Source organism: Narcine bancroftii, chromosome 1 (genome assembly GCF_036971445.1).
Source record: "Narcine bancroftii isolate sNarBan1 chromosome 1, sNarBan1.hap1, whole genome shotgun sequence".
NCBI classification, from domain to species: Eukaryota; Metazoa; Chordata; class Chondrichthyes; order Torpediniformes; family Narcinidae; genus Narcine; species Narcine bancroftii.
This window is the reverse complement of record NC_091469.1, coordinates 23,308,381-23,329,397: the sequence shown is the minus strand read 5'-3', so window position 1 is coordinate 23,329,397 and position 21,017 is coordinate 23,308,381. Positions and strand designations below refer to the sequence as shown.

The 21,017-nt window shown below is 39.3% G+C and overlaps 2 protein-coding genes across 3 annotated transcripts in view; both read right to left on the bottom strand.

Moving 5' to 3' along the window:
• fxn (frataxin) overlaps window positions 1–9,250 on the bottom strand; it is a 42,558-nt gene extending 33,308 nt beyond the window's left edge. Inside the window, exon 1 of the mRNA XM_069922247.1 lies at window positions 8,932–9,250. Within this exon, the coding sequence (XP_069778348.1) occupies window positions 8,932–9,039 (108 nt within the window). The 5' untranslated portion in view covers window positions 9,040–9,250. The remainder of the gene's footprint in view (window positions 1–8,931) is intronic.
• A 3,509-nt stretch (window positions 9,251–12,759) lies between these two features.
• The window catches only part of pip5k1ba (phosphatidylinositol-4-phosphate 5-kinase, type I, beta a), a 200,238-nt gene continuing 191,980 nt past the window's right edge, over window positions 12,760–21,017 (bottom strand). Inside the window, exon 19 of one of the 2 annotated variants that reach the window (XM_069922227.1) lies at window positions 12,760–13,942. In XM_069922227.1, the coding sequence (XP_069778328.1) occupies window positions 13,940–13,942 (3 nt within the window). In that variant the 3' untranslated portion in view covers window positions 12,760–13,939. Of the gene's footprint in view, window positions 14,027–21,017 lie in introns of both variants that reach the window. The other variant, XM_069922219.1, reaches the window with a different exon arrangement.

Sequence of the window (21,017 nt, the reverse complement as noted above, 5' to 3'; positions counted from 1 at the left end):
TATAAAAATTCCAAAACAAAACAAACTTTCCAGCCCCCCTTCCCTTAACTTAAACAGGATAAACAGGTACAGAATCTTTCTGTCTACTGCCGAGGTTCACAGTCTATTTTACTAGTAAAAATAATAGCACAAGGTTGAGGACAGATCACGTATTTACAGCAGCAATATTACATTTGTGTACCAATAAAGTTCAAATATGGTTACCAGGTCTTTAGGAATGTATCGTGTTTGTTTCTTAAATTGTAAGTAATCTTTTCCATAGGAAGACATCTGTCCATTTCTGATATCTATCTCTTCAGAGAAATCTGATTTCCATGTGATGGCTACACATTTCTTAGCTATCACCAATGCAATTAGTGTAAATGAGATTTGGAACTCAGTTAAATGATTACTGATGTCTATAAAATTCCCCAACAAATTGCCGGGGAAGTTGACTCCTGTAATCTTAGCTAACACTTCTGACACTTCCTGCCAGAAAACATTTACTTCCACACAGGACCAAACAGAAAGGAGAAATGTTCCTTCTTCTATTCCTCATCGGAAACACTTGTTGGACATTTCAGGCTTTAATTTGTGTAATTTTTGCGGCGTCAAATATAATTGATGATGAAAATTGTATTGTACAAAACCATACCTCACATCAATAATTGATGTTAACCCTTCTTTGCACCATTCAGCCCAGGAATATTCTGATATGTTCACTGCTAAATCTGCTTCCCATCTTTTCCTGGACCTATGAATTCCGAGGTTTTTCCCATCGTCTGGAGGGTAAAATAAATTTGAGTAATAAACTTAGGTATATTACCCACCCATAAAATGCGTTCCAATTGACTTTTTTCCCCTCTTTTTTTTCTCCCCTTACTTCCCTTTTCTTTCCCTTCTTTAGTTCTTACTTATACATTATTTTTACATCTTCATATGTAGTTTGCTGTCATTCTTCGTTCTAGTTACATCTCTTCATCTCTCCTTCTGTCCTGCAGGCGTTCTGCAAATTCTCGTGCTTTCTCCAGATCTGTTTTGCTGCCCCAGGATAACTATTTTAAGCACAGCTGGATATCTTAATATAAATTTATAGCCTTTTTTTCCATAGGATCGATTTTGTTGTGTTAAACTCCTTCCTTTTCTTTAGGAGTTCAAAACTTATGTCTGGGTAAAAAAATATTTTTTGACCTTTGTATTCCAATGGTTTTTTGTCTTCTCTAATTTTATTCCTTGCCCTCTCTAATATATTTTCTCTTGTCGTGTATCTCAGAAATTTTACTAAAACGGATCTTGGTTTTTGTTGTGGCTGTGGTTTCGTGGCTAGTGTTCTGTGTGCCCTTTCTATTTCCATTCCTTCCTGTATTTCTGGCATTCCCAGGACCTTTGGTATCCATTCTTTTATAAATTCTTTCATATCTATGCCTTCTTCATCTTCCTTTAGGCCCACTATCTTCATATTGTTTCGCCTACTATAGTTTTCCATTATATCAATCTTCTGAGCTAACAACTCTTGTGTTTCTTTAACTTTTTTTTCACTGTCTTCCAATTTTCTTCTTAGGTCACTTCCATTTCTACAGTCATTTCTCGTTCTTCCACATTTTCTAATCTTTTCGCTATTTCTGTCATGACCAGCTCTATTCTACTCACTTTTGCTTCTGTACTTTTCATTTCACTAAATTCTAATGTCAATCATTCTTTTGATGCTCTCATTTGTTCTTGAAAATTTTTTTTATCTATATACTGTCCATCTATTTTACCTTCTATTCCTCTGTGCAGAGCTTGGTCTTCTTCTGTGTCTGCACCTGTGTTTGTGTCTTCTACTTCTCTTCCTTGTATCTGTGTCTCTTCTGACTTTCTTGTTGAGCTGTTTGCCTTAGTTTGCTGGGTGTTTTTTTTTGCATGGCTTCTTGCTGTTGGTCCTCTTCTTCTGGGCTAGTTATCTGTGGGCTTCCTGTTGCTGTTTATCTTTCCTATCACTCCCTTTTCTGTCGCTTTCCTTTTCTTCCAGCTGAGAGCCCTGCTGTCGGGCATCTCTCAGCTGGTCGCACTAAGTTCGCTCCTCAGCTGGGCCCCCCTCCCGTCGGTGTTTTCTTTTTCCTTAGTGTGCGCATTGCGCACGCGCGATTCCTCGTGCATGCGCAGTTGCGCACTTCTGTTTGGCTCAGAGAGCCATTTTTGCAGTCCAGCGGTCGGGAGGTCATGACTCTACGGGATCGCCACTAACCTCAGGGTGCGGGTTCCTCTCTCCACGGCGGCTCCCTGCCTCTTCATGAAGGTAAGGCCTTCTCCTTTCTCTTCCGGCGTCTTTTTTTTTCCATTTCCCCCCCCATTGTTTTTGCTTTTTCCTTCTTGGGTGCCATTTTCTTTCTTTTCTCCACACCTTTATCTTTTATTTGTTGTGTTTTGTGTTTCTTGAACTTTGTGTTTTCTTCACTTTATTTCTTTTTTTCTGGAGAGGGCTGGTATTCTCCTACCAGACACTACTCCATCACGTGACTCCTTGCATTCCAATTGACTTGACCCCAAAGGAGTCATATTGTTTCCCCCAATTTCTCTTTAAATAAAAGCTCTTAATTGCAGATAGCAAAGGAAGATGCCATTTGGGACATCATATATTTTCTTCATTTGTTCGAATCACATTAAAATTCCATCCTTATAACAATCTGTAATATATCTAATCCCCTTCTGGGACCAAATATTTAAAATCTTATTTTGCATTATTATAGGCAGCAATGGAGCCCTTATAGAAATTCCACTTTTCCTTCCTATTATGTCCTTGGTGTCTTGCCATATTCTAATCTAACGAATTAATATAGGATTAGAAGACTTTTTCTTAATTAGTTTCAAGTTCCACCTATAAATAAATAAATGATGCTTCCCTCCAACCCGTGTAGCGCCATATGTACCCAATTCGGTGTTTCTGATTCATAAAAGAAAGCCTAAACCCCCCCGATTTATAGCCCCACATCAATTTGTCCAGTGCTATCCTTGGCACTTTATTGTTCCATAAAAATTGCCTAACCATTTTATTTTAAAAAACATATGGTTTTTTTAAGCAAATATTGGATCTTTGGTATGATCTTCATTTGAACCCTTCTTATTAAGGTCAGAGGCAGGTCCTTCCACTTCTGCAAATCTTTTTTCTATTTTTGCCAATAAGGGAGAGTAATTCAATTTATATAGATTGTTCAAATTGTTATCGAGCATGATTCCTAAATATTTAATCCCATCACTTTTTCATTTAAGCATACTGTTTGTTTTAAAGCGCTCATAATTTTGGTTAGTTATTGGTAAAAGTTCACTTTTTTTCCATATTTATTTTATATCCTGATACTCTCCCATATTTTATTAATATTTCCTGTAATTTCTCCATGGAACCTCCGGGTTCAGACATATATATCAATATATTAAAAAAAAATATATATATATCATCAGTAAACAAACTAATCTTGTGTTGAACTTATCCAGCTTTGAAGCCTTTAATTTTAGGATCACCCCTGATCATTTCTGCCAGAGGTTCTATCACCATAACAAACAGTGCTGGAGAAAGGGGGCAGCCATACCTGCTTAAATGGCTTAATTGGAACATTCCTGATATCTGGTTATTAGTTATTATATTTGCCTATGGATTTTGGTATAGAGTCTTAAACCAAATTATAAATTCTCATCCAATACCTAACTTTTCCAATGTTTTAAATAAAAAAGGCCACTCAAGTCTGCCAAATGCCTTTTCTGCATCTCGAGATACTACTACATAGGGGACCTTCCGTGAATGAGCTAAGTGTATTATGTTAATACAAGTTATTTGATGCTTGCCTCCTTTTAACAAATCCTACTTGATCTACGTGAATTAATTTAGGTAAAAATTGTCCCAATCTGTTTGCTAATGCTTTTGCTATTATTTTGTAATCTACATTCAAAAGAGGTATCGGTTGATCAGATGAAGTTTTCATAGGATCTCTGTTCTTTTTGGGCAACACAGTAATTACTGCTGTTGAGAAGGAATCCGTAATTTCTGGGTTTTCACCGCTTGTTCTATTACATCCATAAACAGGGGCATTAACAGCTCTTTAAATTCTTTATAAAGCTCGACCAGAAATCTATCCTTGCCCGGGACTTTGTTAGTTTGAGGCGTCCCTAATGTTTCTCCAATTTTTTCCCTGGTAAATTGTAAATCTAATTCCTGTCTGTCTTCATCATTCAACTTCAAGAGTTCAACTGCCTCTGAGAACTTATCTATTTCAGCATCATCCCCCAGCGAGTCAGATTCATATAATTTTTTGTAATATTGTTGAAATGCTTCATTTGTCTTTTTGATTGTATGTAATCGTGTCATTTTCCTTTTGTATAGCATTTATAGCTCTTGCTGATTCTTCAGCCTTCAGTTGCCATAATACTTTATGCGCTCTTTCTCCCAATTCATAGCATTTCTGCTTTGTATTTAACGTAGTCTTTTCTTTATGTTTGTAAGGTGTTGTATTGGATTTTCTTATTTTCCAGTGATCTATATTTGCCTGTATTTCCCGTCCTTTGATATTCCTTTTCTAATTCCCCTATTTCCATTGTAGCGGTATGCTTGGGGGGGGGGGGGGGGGGGGAGGGGGAGTGGCCAGAACCAGCAGTAACAGCTCCAAACTCATGATAGCTAGACACAACAGGTTCCTATCTACTGGCAAGGCATAGTGACTCAGCAGCACCTGTAGGTCTATGGAGAAGCACTGGCCTACTCAACGTGAATGTCATGATGCCAGGTCACCTGTTGTTTGTCTATATCAAGTCTGACAGCACATCAATGAAGGCTTTTACTCTTCTCTGGCTGAAACCTGAGGCGGGTTCTCATTATTCATTCTATTTCAACATGATGGCATATGTCCATAACTTACATCTGCCACACCATCTCCAATTTATTATTTCCGCATTAAATTCTCTTTTAATCTTTTTTGCACATGAAATAATTTGTCCTCTCAAATATGCCTTTAATGTATCCCATATTAGAAAGTTACTGTCCATTGATTCCAAATTAGTTTCACAAAAAAGTTCAATCTGTTATTTTGTAAATTGTTTAAAATCTTCCCTTTTTAGTAACATCTTATTTAATTGTCATCTGTATTCATTTTCCTGCTTCTCTGATAATTGTATTACCAAGGTTAGCAGCAAGTGATCTGAGTGCAGTCCACGTAAATATTCAGTTTTTACTACCCGATCTTTCAGACTCAATGATAGCAAAAATAAATCTATTCTGGTATGTGAGTTGTGTTTTTGTTAATAAAATGAATAATCTCTCTCCTTAGGGTTAGTCTGCCTCCATACAACCATCAAGTTTAAATGTTTCATATATGAGAGTTAATTTAGCTGCCTTGGCTCTTGTTACCATTTTTTCTGATTTATCTAGAATTGGATGCAAACAAAAATTAAAGTCCCCTCCAATCAATATATTTTTCCTTCCCTCTGTGGCTTTTAAAAATGCGTCCTTCATAAAGACCTCATCGTCATAATTTGGGGCATAAATATTCATTAACGTCCATGATTCTGAGCAAAGTTTGCCATTTATCATTACATATCTACCCGCTTGGTCCATGGAGCCATTTTCTACAGCAATTGGGACATTCTCATTAATCAAAACTGCCACGCCCACTGAGAAATGAGGAAGAGAAGACCTGCACCCCCCCCAGAATCGCCTCAATTTGTCGTGTTCCACTTTAGTAAGATGTGTTTTTTTTCCGAGAAATACTATGCCAGCTTTTATCTTTTTTAAATATGAGAGTATTATTTTCTTTTTGACCGTCCCGTTCAAACCGTTGACATTAAAACTTACAAACTTCAATGACCTATCCATAATAACTTATTAAAAATTCTGTGCAAATTTACAAGTATGTAAACCGTTTCATGATCTGTGACCTTGCCCTAAAAATAATACAACCTCCGCCCTGGTGGTGATATAGACAGGAAGTCCCCAAGGCCTGCAAAGAAAAGCCCGCAAAAGCCTTCAGAGAGAAAGAAGAAGAAAAACCCCCACCCTAAAGCGCCATCTTGAAAACGATCTCCCCCCATTGATGCCATTACGCCCATTATACCAGCATTCTACTGAGCTGTACCTTCAGATCCTTATTTCCATTCTCTGAGCTCCCTAAGATGTAGATAGGATAAAACTTTGACATTTCACCATAAAAATTAAGATGACCACTAAACAAAAATAAATTTTTACTATGACCTTAAATATCTGATTTACACTGTCTTTCACCATCAGCTTCGCTGATATTTAAGGACATAGTAAATTTTAGAGGATTTTCTTGGCGAGCTCAGAACAACATGTCTGCTCAGCCACCCAGCATAGCCACTCCCCCCCACCCCACCCCCGTCATTCTCAATTCCTTTAACTTTATCCTGTGATGATCAAACCGATGCTCTGGATGGTGAGTGCACCTAAAAGCCAGCAGACCACGCAGCAGCACTGGCCCTCGCAAGTGAACCGGTAGATGGGTAGCTTAAGGGCCAGCGACCCCAAAATGGCACTAGCCCAACTGCAGAGCCAACAGACAGGGACAGCGTGCAGGGAAGAAAGGATTGTCATGCAAGAGGGTACCCACATGCTGGAAACCCACTTTATTTATGCATTGTGTCAGTAAAAAGGGGTAAACGGCGGGAACACAAAAGATATAAAAGTTGAGCCTGAGCCCCCAATTAAACAGAGATAAACCTGACTGCACTCGTGTGTGTGTGTGTGTGTGTGTGTGTGTGTTTCTTTCGAGTAGTGCGCAGCTACAATCCATAATTTTCCAATCTATTGAACCCAACTACTGTTATTTTGTGTAAAGCCCTATCCACCGCCCTAGTGAGGTGATTTACAAGGACTCTGGGCCCACACAGTTCAGATGGATTCCATCCCATCGCAGGAACTCCCTCCTTTCCCAATACTGGCACCAATATCCCCAAATTCAAACCCACTTCTCCCACACCACTCTTTTAGCTACATATTTAATTCCTGAATTTTAACAATTGTGTCAGTTTGCACATGGCTCAGGTAGCAACCCAGAAACCATTTTGTTTCTGCTTTTAAATTTAGTACCTAGCTCCTCAAATTCCTTCAGTGTACCCCTTTCCAAATTTTACCAATGTTGTTTTTTATGTCATTGTACCCACATCTGTATTCATCTGTATTCAGTAACCTACAACTGGAAGGGTTCTTCTGCAAGCAGTTTGACAGAAGACAAGTTGGCACTAAGATCAGCCAGAGCCGAATTCTCTTGTGCAATCTGGAAGGCAAAGCGTGGGTACACAGAGAGAATCATAGTCAGGTGCGCAACACCGGTAATAGGAGGCACATGTGGTAAAATATCAAAACAATTAAGAGTTTACAAGACAACCTTGTCAAAGACAACAATGTCTCCCTTCCAGACGTACTGAACATCTTTACATGGTTCGACGTGAAGAACAGGCTAATTCAAAAAAGAGCTCCATCTCCCCCTGCAGCCAAGTTCAGGACAATCCTATGCAGGGTGTGAACACACACAAGGCAGTGGGACCAGACAACATACCTGGTCTAGTACTGAAGGACTATGCAGACCAATTGATGCAAGTCTTTATGGGGATTTTCAAAATTTCATTGTAGCAGTCCACTGTTCCTGCAGGTTTCAAGGCAGCTATCATCATCTCAGTACCAAACAGGTGACATTAACAGGCCTCAACGACTACTGCCCTGACTTCCACTATTTTGAAATGCTTTGAGCATCTGGTGATGGAACGTATCAAAACACACATCCCAGAGACACTGGACCTCTTTCAATTCGCCTACAGATGGAACTGGTTCACTGGCAATGTTATAGGATTCCCCCTTTATTCTGACCTACCTGGAGAATGATGCCTCATATGCCAGGCTGTGGTTCATTGACATCAGCTTGGCATTTAATCCCAGAGGCTGCTGGAGAAGCTGTCCTCATTGGGATTCAACCTCTCTATGTAACTGCCAATTTTCTATCGAGTGTGTCCTGGCCAACTACACCCGTGTGGTACAGTTGTCATAGAGCATTGGATCAGAGGTCAAATAACAGTGGCAGAGAGGATCACTGGGATCTTCTTCCAACCTAGTGATGTGATTTACCAAGACTGGTGTTTAAAGAGGGCTTACAAAATCTGCAAGGACTCCTACCACTCTGTGTACAGCATCTTCCAGCTACTCCCATCGGGGAAGAGATACAAAAGTATTACAGCCAGAACCACTAGGCTTCTTTCCATGGTCAATGAGAGCGCTGAATGACTACTGAACTGCTAAAGAACCCACTGACTCTATTTATTAATTGTGTGTGCATTTGTCTGTATGTATTTAGGGTTTAATGCCATGGACCGGAGAACGCTGATGCAATCGTATGATAAAGTTGAACAAGTTAACCTACAACATTCATATACAAAACTATTTATGTACACTGACATGTAGAAATGCAATGGACTCCTTATTTGTTGTAGATGGCTATTTCAGGTGACAGCTTCACCTTCTACCTCCTGAGCTGTTGTGATTATAATAATTGGCGGATTGCAGCTGACTGATGTGCTAATCATTGCTATAGTCGGGGTAAAAGGCTAACTAATACGAGTGTTGCAGAAATATGTCGGTCATTGGCAATAATAGGTCATGTGACTCAAGAGGACGAATGACAGTTAAGCACAGGATAGAGTGGGTGGAATTGATGGCGAGTTGCCAAAGGAAGGTTCAATGGTGTGAAGGATTTTATTGGATGGACATGTCTTCCGCCAATCACGTGGAAATAAGACCAAAGATAACCAATAAGAATGCGAGGGAACATAGGAGGGCGGGGAAACAGAGCAGGTGAGATTGTCGGGCGCCAGGTGCAGTTCAAATTATAAACTGCCGTTGGAGCTGGTGACCACCGGCTGAGAGCGGGCCTGCGCAGGCGCAAAGGGACATCAGGGGGAGGGAATTGGAGTGGGACTCACCGGGAGTGCGTGCCGTAGCCTCCGGACGTCGCTTATCCTCGGGAACTGAATGCACCGGTAGATCAGTGGACACCAACAGAGCCGGCTCCGGTTCAGAAGGCCTGCCATACTTACCGGCAGGCTAACGATCTCATCGGGTGCCCCCGAACAAAACCTGGATAGGGATGGACCGCCTTAAGGGCACGTTCACGCTACTTCAAGCGCGGCAAAGCCGGATGCCCCGGCGTAATGCAGCGAGGATCTACGCATGCGTTCGGATTGCATGGACAACTGTGGGCGGAATTACGTTCACGCGTGGAACAGACCCTCCTGCGATGTGGGTGGGTCCTACGCATGCGTAGATGCTGAACACAGGGTTTGTGCGCGGGTCCCACGCATGCGTAGATGCTGAACTCAGGGTTCGCGTGTGTCCTGGTTCAGTGGGCACGATTGCATGCTTATTTCCGCGATTCTTGTGTAGCATAACGTCACCACTGCAAACAAGGTATGGAAGCCTCAAGATCAGCTCCTCTAGGGTCAAGGCCAGTGTTTTTCCAATTACTGATGAACACTTGAACTTCTGCTCCAACATTGCAGAAAGGGCGGTGGGCATATAGAGGGTATAGATGTAAACTCCAATGCTGGTCTGTACTCAGATTTTGCTAACACCCAATTAGCGTGCTTCCATACCCACCGAAAATTATACTTGCAATTCATTTTTAAATTAAAAAAAAAACTAAGCATCATCAGAGTGCAATCGTTGAGTTTAAATAAAACAATAGTGGAATATTGTGGATGCTTAAAACTGAAGTTTCCTGATATTTTGTGCTTTGCTAGAATTCTGGCTAGAATCTAGTCCACCACACCATTGTGAGGCAAATATGATGGAAAATGGAGAAAGTTAAATGAGACAAAGACTTCAGAAAATGGAATTTATTTCAAGGCGTGTTCAGAAAAGTAAACTATTGCATCTATTTGAAGTTAGATACTTAGGTCACACATTCATAAGTTTGACTGTTCTTCATTCTTAACATTTCAGCTCTTCAAACTACATTTTGCTTGGTATTAATCATGTTTTCATAGAGTGTAGATGTCACTGGCATGTGTTTGCTATTCATCCTTTGAATTGAGTAGCTTGCGAGATTGCTTCAAAGAACATTGAAGAGCTGACCCAAATTCTGTGATTCTAGAGATGCATGTCAGATCATCTCTCAAGATAGAAGAGTTCCTTCTGTTTTTTTATTCAACTCAGTTTATGGCTATTTAGTTTCATAGTGACCTTTGTTAATGCAAGATTTTCAATCGATATATTTAATTAACAATTTAATTTTCCCCAGTTGTTGGTGTGATTTGATATTTTTTAACCCAGTAACACAATTAGCATGACTTTTTCACCTAAGGAAAATGCTTTAAATAATTGTCTGAGGACATCTTTGATTCTGCATTCTCAACAGGTTGTTTCAGGTGATGTAACCCCTAACTGCAAGCGAGTGAAGTTCTTTTAATTTAAAAAATTGTACATACAGCATGGTAACAGGCCATTTCAGCCCACAAGTCCATGCAGCCCAATTTACACCCCTGGTACATTTTGAACAGCGTGATGAAACTGGAGCCCCTGGAGAAAACCTACACAGATACGGGGAGAATGTACAAACCCCTTACAGACAGTGCAGAATTCAAACCCTGGACTGGTTCCAATCGCTAGCACTGTAAAGGCGTTGTGCTAACCACTAAGCTAACCGTGCTGTCCATGTCTTCATCAGGGTCGGCTAGTTGTAATCTGGTGCTGCCTGATAGTGAGTCATGAAAATGTATGATTGTCCTAGATGGAGTATCTTGTGAATGTGGCCATTTTCTAGGTTGTCTGCACAAATACTGTTAAGTGTTATTTCTTAGAACATATGTTGCATCTTACTAATTGTGTTCCTGATATAATAATTCAGAGAATCCAGCTTCCGCTCACATCAGGAGTAATTTTTAGTTCATTTCAGAAACTAACCAAACCAGGTCCTTAAAGAAGGGTTTCAAGCTCACTACAAGAAACAGAATTTACCTCAAATTATGCTTCTGTTGAGGAATTATTTTAAATATACCAGTTGTACCTGCCATTACAATTGCATGAAGGTGCAACATGGGTGTTATACTTTGTTCTTTCCAGCTTTGGGGAGATTGCATGGATTTTCTTGAACCCCTGACAGCGAAAAAGTTCCTTAGTGTAGTAAATAACTTGAAATTAATCATCTTTACACATTGTTTTGGGCATTTCAATGACAGATACTAGGGAAGATTCTGTTTAACTCCTGGATTAGTAGCAAAACAATTGAAAATGGGTCTCACCATTCCCAACTCCAGTCCCTTCTAATTACAGTCACATTACCAATCCTGCCTCACACTAGAGCTAGTTTACTAGTAATGCAGTCAACAACTTTCAGTATCATTCATCATCAGTAAAAGGAATGAATGGAAAGAGTAATTATAATAATTGACATTAGAATTCATTCTTGAAAACACCAGGTTTTCACGTTATAGCTGTTCCCTGCAAATAATCTTTGTGACAAATTTCAGAATGGCTTTGGTTCCTCTACAGTTATGGCCAACTATTTTTAACTGCCATAGCAAGAGCAGTGAAGCAGTGTCCTTGCCTGCAGATCCTGGACACAGCTGAGGACAAGACTGAAGCAATCTAGAGAGGAAAGTTTGTATGGAATTTATACCATTTGTCAGATGCAATTTTAAAAATTGTCATGTGACCATCGCAACATCTACGTGGACTACTGAATCTATGTATTCACACTCAGCCATCCATTACATATTAGACAAGCCTTTGAAATCTTGGAACTTCTAGAGGGCAACAGAAATTATTCTTATATTGGCTATGAGAAGCAACAGTGAAATATTCCCAAATGGTATGTGCAAAACAGTTAAGTGGAACTAATTTCAAATGCAAATGAAAACATAGTAAAATAAATAAATAAATAGATAGATAGATAATCCACTGACAGTACAATGTCAAGATAACAGGTTATCCAAGCAATTTGGTGCTGTGTGGGTTAGAGACAGGAAATGAGCACCCTAGTGTCCTTCATTGCAGGTAGATTAGAGCCACTTGTTTTGTCTAGGACACAACTAAAATGGATGTTAGATTTAAGATGGCTTTGTTTCCAAAGTGAATATGAGGACAAGTGGGATGAGGTGGTGTAGATATGCATAGAGCAAGCAAACAGTTGTAGCACCTTGAGTTTGCAGTTCCACATTTATACTGCCATGCACATCACGTAATGTTGCATATTGAAGCACATTTGTATCCTTTATATAAATACAGAATAACACAGGCTCATCAGTAGCACAGTAAACTGCACCAGCAACTGATATTTGGTGGATGCTATACATTTTTAAAACACTATTTTAGGTTCAATTCTTGCTCACATGATTTTGGGGTGGGGGAAGAGAAGTGAGTGCGATTACAACTAGGGAGGGGAGAAGTGGGTGGGATGGGAAATAGGGAGTGGGGAAGTGGGTGGATGGGAAGTATCATTCTGTTTTCAAACCCCTTTGCCAAAGTAGTCTATGAATATTCAACAACATCTGGCATGAACCTTGGAGCCACAGCTCCATGACATCAAGGACTGGCCATGGCTATCAAAAAGTACATTTCACAGACACTTACCTTCTTGTTAGGTGCATTTTCTCCCTCTGGCTATGCTTTAAAAACACAGCTGGACTCCAAGGCAGAATTAATTTTTAAAGATGCAAAGCAATCCATTCTTCATGTTTTGTTCTCAACTTGTACCAAGAAAGGCAAATCATGGGAGGTGGCAAATTTTTTTTTAAAAAAGAACAATTCTGTAGTTTTGTTAACTTTTTTTTATTCTCTGCTGGTGGTTTCTTTCTAAGTGCTTTCTAATTGAGTCAAAACATTGGCATGTGAAACTAGTTCAGTTTGCCCTTAAGGCTGTGCAATGCTAAACCACATCCACCAGGGGTTGCCAAGAATCTTCCCATTACCAGAAAAATGGCTGCAGCAAGACCAATTTAAATAAATAAATGCTCAACAATAAAGTAACATTTAAATAATCGGAATATGATTGCTTGCAGAAAGATTTACAGTAATTCAGAATGGCAACAAAACTCCTGTCCTATATAATTTACATACATATAATGCAGCATAAATTTCAGCAAGCCATTCATTATAATAACTCATAAGAACATAGATTTGACATTTAATTCCTGTACACAAGTTTTGTTAAGTGAATATTAATTATGCTGCAGGAAGCATCTCAAGCGAACTTCATACAATTTTAAAGATATTTATTTAGATACTTTTAAGACCTCCCAGAAAGAGTTCATTAAAATAGACTCTTTGTCATATTTAAAATAGACATTGAGATGGTGTATACATTTCTGTAAACTTTTTTTAAACTGACAGATAAGTGAAACTACAGTTTCTGGAATATTTGTTAATGTAGTCATGTGCAAACATTGCAATTCAATGCAAGTACAAAGTAGACAATTTTATCCATACACTGGTTAAAAGATTGCTTCTTAGGAAATTTAACAAAATAGAAAAGTTAACACTCACGCTTCAGGCACAAGTGTTTTTGGCATCCGAAAAACCTTTTTCTTTTAAAACTTCCAGATTCTGAAATGTATGCAATCAAAACCAGCAAAGTAACAAAATAGAAATCTGGTAGAATTTCAGAACCAGTAAAAATGCTGAATTTTTTTTCCCCAGGGAGGAATCACAAAAATGAAAAAAATAAAGAGCTATTTGTAGAACAAGCAACATAGACTTGGTGCTGAAGTGTGAAATGTTCTTTTGGAATCCTGGCCTGCTTAATGTCAGTTGACAAGGTCCATGGCACGTAACTGAGGTTATACAATTCTCTCTTTTATAAACAGGACTTCTGTGTTAATTCTTCAATTAGCCGGAGTGTAGAGTATGTCTCCTGTCCATGTGGTGGAGGAATGTTTAGGCTGGGTTTATACTCTGTCTGTGCTGACATCCGTCCAACAAATTCATCCAGTCGATTTACTAGGTTAAAAAGAAAAATCTTCTTAAGGAAGGCAGTTGTACTAAAGGTTTCTAATGCTGCAATAACCTTCATGGGATGCAGTTCTGTGTAAGTTAAAAAAAAGGTTAAAATTTAAAATGATTCATTTAATTAATACCTTTCCCCTGAACCACAAAATGTCAACATTATATTTCAATGTTTGTGGAATATTGATCTGATAACGAAATTCTCAAATGTCTTGCAAGGGTGACAGGATGTTTCTCATGATTGGGGATGTACTCTAGAGCTTACCATTTCAGATGCTCAAAGTCTTGGGTATTTTTTGCATGCCATTGGGATGCAGATATTCAAGATAAAGGTTGAAAACATTTTGGACACTGTAGAAGAGGGATGGAGTTGAAGATGTAGAACACTTGACCATTCTTCTGTGTTTCCCCATTCTAAATGACCACCCCTTTCTTCCACATTCCTGCATTCTCTGTTTTACCCAGTATCCAAACATTCCAATGATTGATTCCACAGAGCTCTGAAATATTTGGAACCATGATGCTTTTGAAGATGAAACACATTGAAGAGATAAGGGATATGGATCAGTGTCAGTGCAACACAACTGCTCAGCAAAAGGAGATTTAAGCCACTCCTCCTGTCCGATAGCTTACAGGTCACGCTTGGGCAAGGTTTAGAACCTGTTTAGCCTCCCAATTAGGGACACCTGAAACCATGAATTGCAGATGGTGGATGGTTTTTACAAGCAGATTCTATAAATTGTAATTTATGGTTGTAAAACTAAAAACACTGGGCAGATGAATCTGATGATCAATGGCTAGGGTTACCTATCCAGTAAGGACACTGCAACTGAAGGCAGTAATGGGAAACCACTTCAGTATTTTTCCCTTGTATAATCATGATCTTATCATCGACAACGGTCTCAGCTCAAAGATGGAACCTTCACCGAAGAAGAGGCTACAACTACAATTCGGAAGGTCAGAGATTGTGATGGACGGACAGACATGATCGCTTATGCTGAATGGCAAGGCACTTGAATGAGTGGATATGGTGTATTTGCATTTGATAAAATCTCAGAGAGATTGATGTGCAGAATTAAATGTAACTGTTTCCATTATAGTCATTCACAAATGTAAAATATTTGAGTTATATTTTCAGTATCTGACATGCTGAACCCTTTTCTGCCCTCCAGTTCATAACAGAACAGGTCATAAATGCCATTCTTCCACAACCTGGGACAAGCTACACTTTTGGGATCTGGGCAATTGCTTGTTTTCAGTTAATTTGACAGGAAAAAGTGGTCAGATTTCTGATATTCTTGTTCCATGTCAAATCATCAGGTCAAATAATTCTTAAACAATGATTTTATCATGAATAAGGCTGCATTGCCTCAAGTGGAAATGGTTTATTCAATGGTTGGTTTCCCAGTGTGTAAAATACAAAGGACAATCTTTATGGCTTCTTGTACATCTGGCATCAGCTGATCTAATAACCTTCCTATATCCCATTTCCCAGTAGGTGGCAGCCCTTCCCTGGACTTCACCCTAATAGTCATGTGTACCAGGATGCAACTGGAGGAAAAGTCAAGGTCTTTACACACAAGCACAGGGTTCCATTGTACTGAAGTCACTTTGATAAGGCTCTGGCAGTCTGGAAATAGTTTTCGACCATTGATTTCTAAATCTTGAACACAAAATTAACTCGCACTTAAATTCGATAATATGGTCCTGCTTGTGCAAGAGACGGTCATTTTTTTTCTTTTTAAACATTTGCCCAAATTACTTCAAAACCAGGTACTTGTATGGTAGGGTGGTTCAATACTAGCTTTTGATGTTCAGTTTAATTTGGTCTTTAAACAGCCATTTTCATCAGAAGTGTGAGAATGAAAGCAAAGAGCAGTAAAATGAGTCTACCACCATGATCTAAATTTTACCCTTGAGGAAAATTGTTTCATTTGCCATGCTGTTTCCATACTGTACACCCATGAAGGCAAGGAAAGATTATGCATGTGCAAGAAGTGTACGAGCATTAGAAAAAGTCGTAACCTGGGATCAAGTAATTGTCCACGGCCACTCACTGGCTTCTCCCACACAGCCAATGTTTTTGAATATTTTAATATGAGATTTCACATCCAAAGTACAGAGTAACTATGGATAGATGTTAAAATTCTCAAAGATATACTACACTTAAAATCACCAATGCCTGAAGAGGGCGCACAAAATCAGTGAACCGGTGCGGACTCGAAAGGCCAACATGGCCTGTTTCCGCTCCGTAAATGGTTAGATGGTTATCGCAGTCCTGGAGTTAGCAAGGACTGGAAATGCTGATCGCCTGGTCCTAAAGTGTAACAACCTTTTGTGCAGTGAAATAGAAGCAGCAATATTTAATGATTCCTTCCAGAAGTATCATCAATAGAGAATTTGACCTTTCTCTTGATATTCTTCTCTTCACACATTCTTGATATTACCAAATTATAACTTTCGGGAAAAAAAATGTTCATTTTTGAGTGCTTAAGTGCTCATGGTTTTTAGTACAAGAACATTTCAATGCATCTTGTGTTGTTACAGCAGATTAACAGTGCAAAGATAATTTTCAGTAGTCGATATTTTTGTAGCTTGTAATGTTAATCTAGTTCATCCTCTAAACAGAAGCTATGAAATCACAAACCTAACATGATTTATTACCTTGTGTAAAGCAAATAAATAGAGGCATAAAATCTCTGGATTAGAGGGTATGAGCCTCAAGGGGAGGTTAAACAAATTTCATTTATTTTCTCTGGTGTTTTAGAGGCTGTAACAAAACCTGATAGAAGTTTATAAAATTATGAGAGACAATCTGATAATAGACAATAGAACAGTCTGAATCTTTTTTCCCCCGGGTAAAAAGGTAACCTACTAAAAGCATTTAAGATGAAAGGCTGCAAGTTTAAAGGAGACGTGTGTGGCAATTCTTTTTATTTATTTCTGCACACAGGGAGAGTGGTGGGTGCCTGGAGTGGTCTGCCAGGTGTAGTGCTGGAAGCAGATACTAAAGCAATGTTCAAGAGGCTTCGTGACGGACATATAAATATGCAGGCAATCAAGGATTTGCATCATAGGCAAGCAGCAGACTAACTTGAGCATAATGTTCAGCACAGATACAGCGCCCTCCATAATGTTTGGACAAAGACAATTTTTTTTCCTTTACTTGCCCCTGGGGTCCACAGTAAATTTGTACTCAAACAATTCACATGTGATTAAAGCGCACAGTCCAGATTTTATTCAAGGTTATTTGTACACATTTTGGTTTGTCCATTTAGAGATTACAGCACTTTTTTTTTTTACGCATTGTCCCCTTGTTTCAGGGCACCCTAATGTTTAGGACTTTTGGCTTCACAAGTGTTTGTGAGTACTCAGGTATGTTTAATTACTTCCTTGGTGCAAGTATAAGTGAACTAGGCTTGCTTCTAAGCTTTTGATCACCTTTGGAGTCTGTAGTTGCCATTTTTCAACACAAGGAGCAGTGTTGTGCCAATGAAAGTCAAAGAAGCCATTAAGAGGCTGAAAAACAAGAACAAAACAGTAAGAGAGATCATCCAGACTTTAGGATTGCCAAAATGAAGAGTTTGGAACATCATTAAGAAGAAAGAGCATACTGATGAGCTTAGTAATCACAAAGGGACTGGTTGGCCAAAGAAGACTTCCACTGCTGATGTTAGAATTCAGAATCAAAATTTATTGTCATGAATGAGTCAAAAAATTTGTTTTGTGACAGCATCACATTGCAAACATTCATATAAAACTTCCTCACCAAAATGAATAAAAGTAGTGCACGAAAAGTCAAAGAAAGGCAGCATCTTTGATTCATTTATATTTAGTAATCTGATAGCAGTGGGAAGAAGCTGTCCTTGTGCTGCTAAGCGCTTGTCTTCAGGCTCCTGTACCTTTTTTCCTGATGGAAGCAGAGTGAAGAGGACATGGCCTAGGTAGTGGGGATCCTTAAGGATCAAGGTTGCTTTCTTAAGACACCACCTCTTGTTGATGTCCTCAAAGGAGTGAAGTCTGGTGCCCATGATGTCGCAGGCCAAGTTAACAATCCTCTGGAGTATTTTCTTGGCTTGAGCGGTACCAGACACTGATACGGACAAGGTACACCTGTAGAAGTGTGAGAATCTTCGATGACATACCGAATCTCCTCAAACACCTCACAAAATAGAACCATTGGCGAGCCTTCTTTGTGATTGCATTGACATGGAGGCTCCAGGATAGATCCTCAGAGATGTTGACACTCAGAAATTTGAAATTCTTGATCTGCTCCATTACTGAGCCCTTGATGAGGACTGGTTTGTGTTCTCATGACTTTCTCCTGAAGCCAACAATCATCTACTTGGTTTTGCTAACGTTGAGTGCAAAGTTGATGGTGTGATACAACTCAACGAGCTGATCTCTCTCCCTCCTCTATGCTTTCTCATTGTCCTTTGTGATTCTGCCGTGGTGTTGTTGGCAAATTTTGTAGATAGCATTGGAATTGTGCCTGGCCTAATAGTCATGGGTGTATAGTGAGTAGAGCAGTGGGCTAAGCACACATCTTTGAGGTGAGCCTGTGTTGACAGTCAGTGAGGTGGAAATGTTGCTTCCAATTCATACCAACTGTGGCCATCTGATAAGGAAGTCAAGGATCCAGTTGCAGAGGGGAGTACAGAGGCCCAGGTTTTTGAGGTCGTTGACTAGCATTGAGGAAATAATGGTGTAGAAGGCTGAGCTGTCGTTGATGTAGAGCAGCTGTATGTATGAATTGCTGTTTGAAGTGATCCAGAGCTGAGTGGAAAGCCAGCAAAATTGCATCTGTAGTGGAGTGATGGTGACGATCGGTAAATTGCAGTGGGTCCAGTCCTTTGTTTAGTTACATGTTAATTCTGGCCACGATCAAACTCTCAAAGCATTTCATCACATCTAATCCTCAAATGTCTGTCAGTCAGATCAGAAACACTCTTCAGGAGGCAGGTGTGGATGTGTCAATGACTACTGTCCGCAGAAGACATCATGAAAAGAAATACAGAGGTTACACTGCAAGTTGCAAACCACTAGTTAGCCATAGAAACAAGATGGCTAGATTACAGTTTGCCAAAAAATATTTAAAAGAGCCTACAGAATTCTGGAAAAAATGTCCTGTGGACAGATGAGACTAAGATTAATCTGTATCAAGAGTGATGGTAAGAGCATAGTGTGGAGGCATAAAGGAACTGCCCAAGATCCAAGGCTTACCTCCTCATCTGTGAAACATGGTGGTGGGGGTGTTATGTATGGCTGCCACAAGTACTAGTGTACTGATCTTCATTGATGATGTAAACCCTGATGGCAGTAGCAAAATTAATTCTGAGATGTAGAGAAACACCTGTTTAAGTTCGAGCAAATGCCTCCAAATTCATTGGACGGCGCTTCATCCTACAGCAAGACAATACTTCTAAAGCAACAAAGGAGTTTTTCAAAGCTAAAACTAGAAAATTCTTGAATGGCTAAGACAGTCACCCAATCTAAATCCAATTGAGCATGCCCTCCATATGCTAAAGAGAAAACTTAATGGGACAAGCCCCTGAAGCAAGCAGGAGCTGAAAATGGCTGCAGTAGATGGTTATCATCAGCACCAAGAGATATCTATCAATCACAGACTTCAAATAGCCATTACATGCAAGGGATATGCAATAAAGCACTATATACACACCACTGCTATGTCCTAAATATATGGAGTCCTGAAATAAGGGAAACTATGTATAAGAAGTGTTGTAATTTCTACATGATCAAACTAAAATGTACACAAATACTCAAATAAAATTTGGAATGTGCACTTTAATCACATGTGAATTATTGGATTACAAATGGAACACTGTGGAGCAAATAAAGGAAAACTATGTCTTTGTGCCAAACATTATAGAAGGCACTGCATGTGGGCCAAAGTGCCTGCTCTTTGTTCTTTGAGAATTATAAAGTGAGAAACAGTAACACTGTTGGTTCAAGATCTACTGAGACTTGTGCAGAAAATCTAGAACAAGGGAGTGCTGTACTGTCAGAGAGGCAGTCTTTCAGAGGAGATATTAAAGAGAATCCATTTGTCTTCTCAAATGTCAGAGGAAAATCCCAAGATCTTTGGCTGTTGCTTAAAATGGTGCAGTGGACTTTTCCAAGGAGGTTCCTTGGTTAATATAAATCCCTTAACCAACTTTACATTATGGAGATTATTAAATCAGAAATGATGATTGGATATTAAACTGAAACTTCAGTTCTATTTCTCTCTCTGAAGATGCTGCCTGATCTGTGGAGAAATTCATGTACATTGATTTCATTTCTATACAACAGCAAATGACATTCTTCCACTCAGCACAGTAGCTTGAAGAACAAGATACTCTGGAAGAAGTGCTGAAGTGCCAAGTGTTCAAACTGAAAGACTCAATGAGGAATTAACCTTGGCATTTCATGCAACTTACAAATTACCTCCATAAACTCAAAATGCTCAAGCCAAAAGATAGTTACTTACTGGGAAAAAGTGTCGTTGGGTGGGCAGGGGGGAACCAGTGTCCTATGTGGCCCTAATTGTTTACACACTCAGCTGAAGGTGCAGCTCAGAGTATTCAAGTCATCCAGCAGGTTTCTACAGCACTGATTGGAAAGGTGAGAGGAGATTTTCAAAAACGTTTTGCAATCCTAAAGCATCTTCCTCAATCTCAGTGTTTGAAAATGTGTTACAGCCAATGAATTTCTATTTAATTTGGAGGTACTGTTGTATAGGAAAATGGAGGTGCCATTCCACCTAGTTGAGTGAGGATTTGGCATTGGCACCATTTACACTAATGTGGACAGTCACACAATTTTCACTTACTTGGATGAAAAGAAACCACTACTATTCCCATGGCACAGGCACCATCCCATTAGAGAGGACAGGAAAGATTCTGTACCTGAACAGGCACCATTCATACTTGTGGATAATCTTGCAGGCACTTGGCTCCGTTTCTTTTCATCCATTAATGGCTTATTCAGTTGGACTTCATATAGCAATAGAACTTTTTTTAAAAATGGAGGCAATAGTATAGATGAAAAGAAGTGGTTGGTAAAGTAA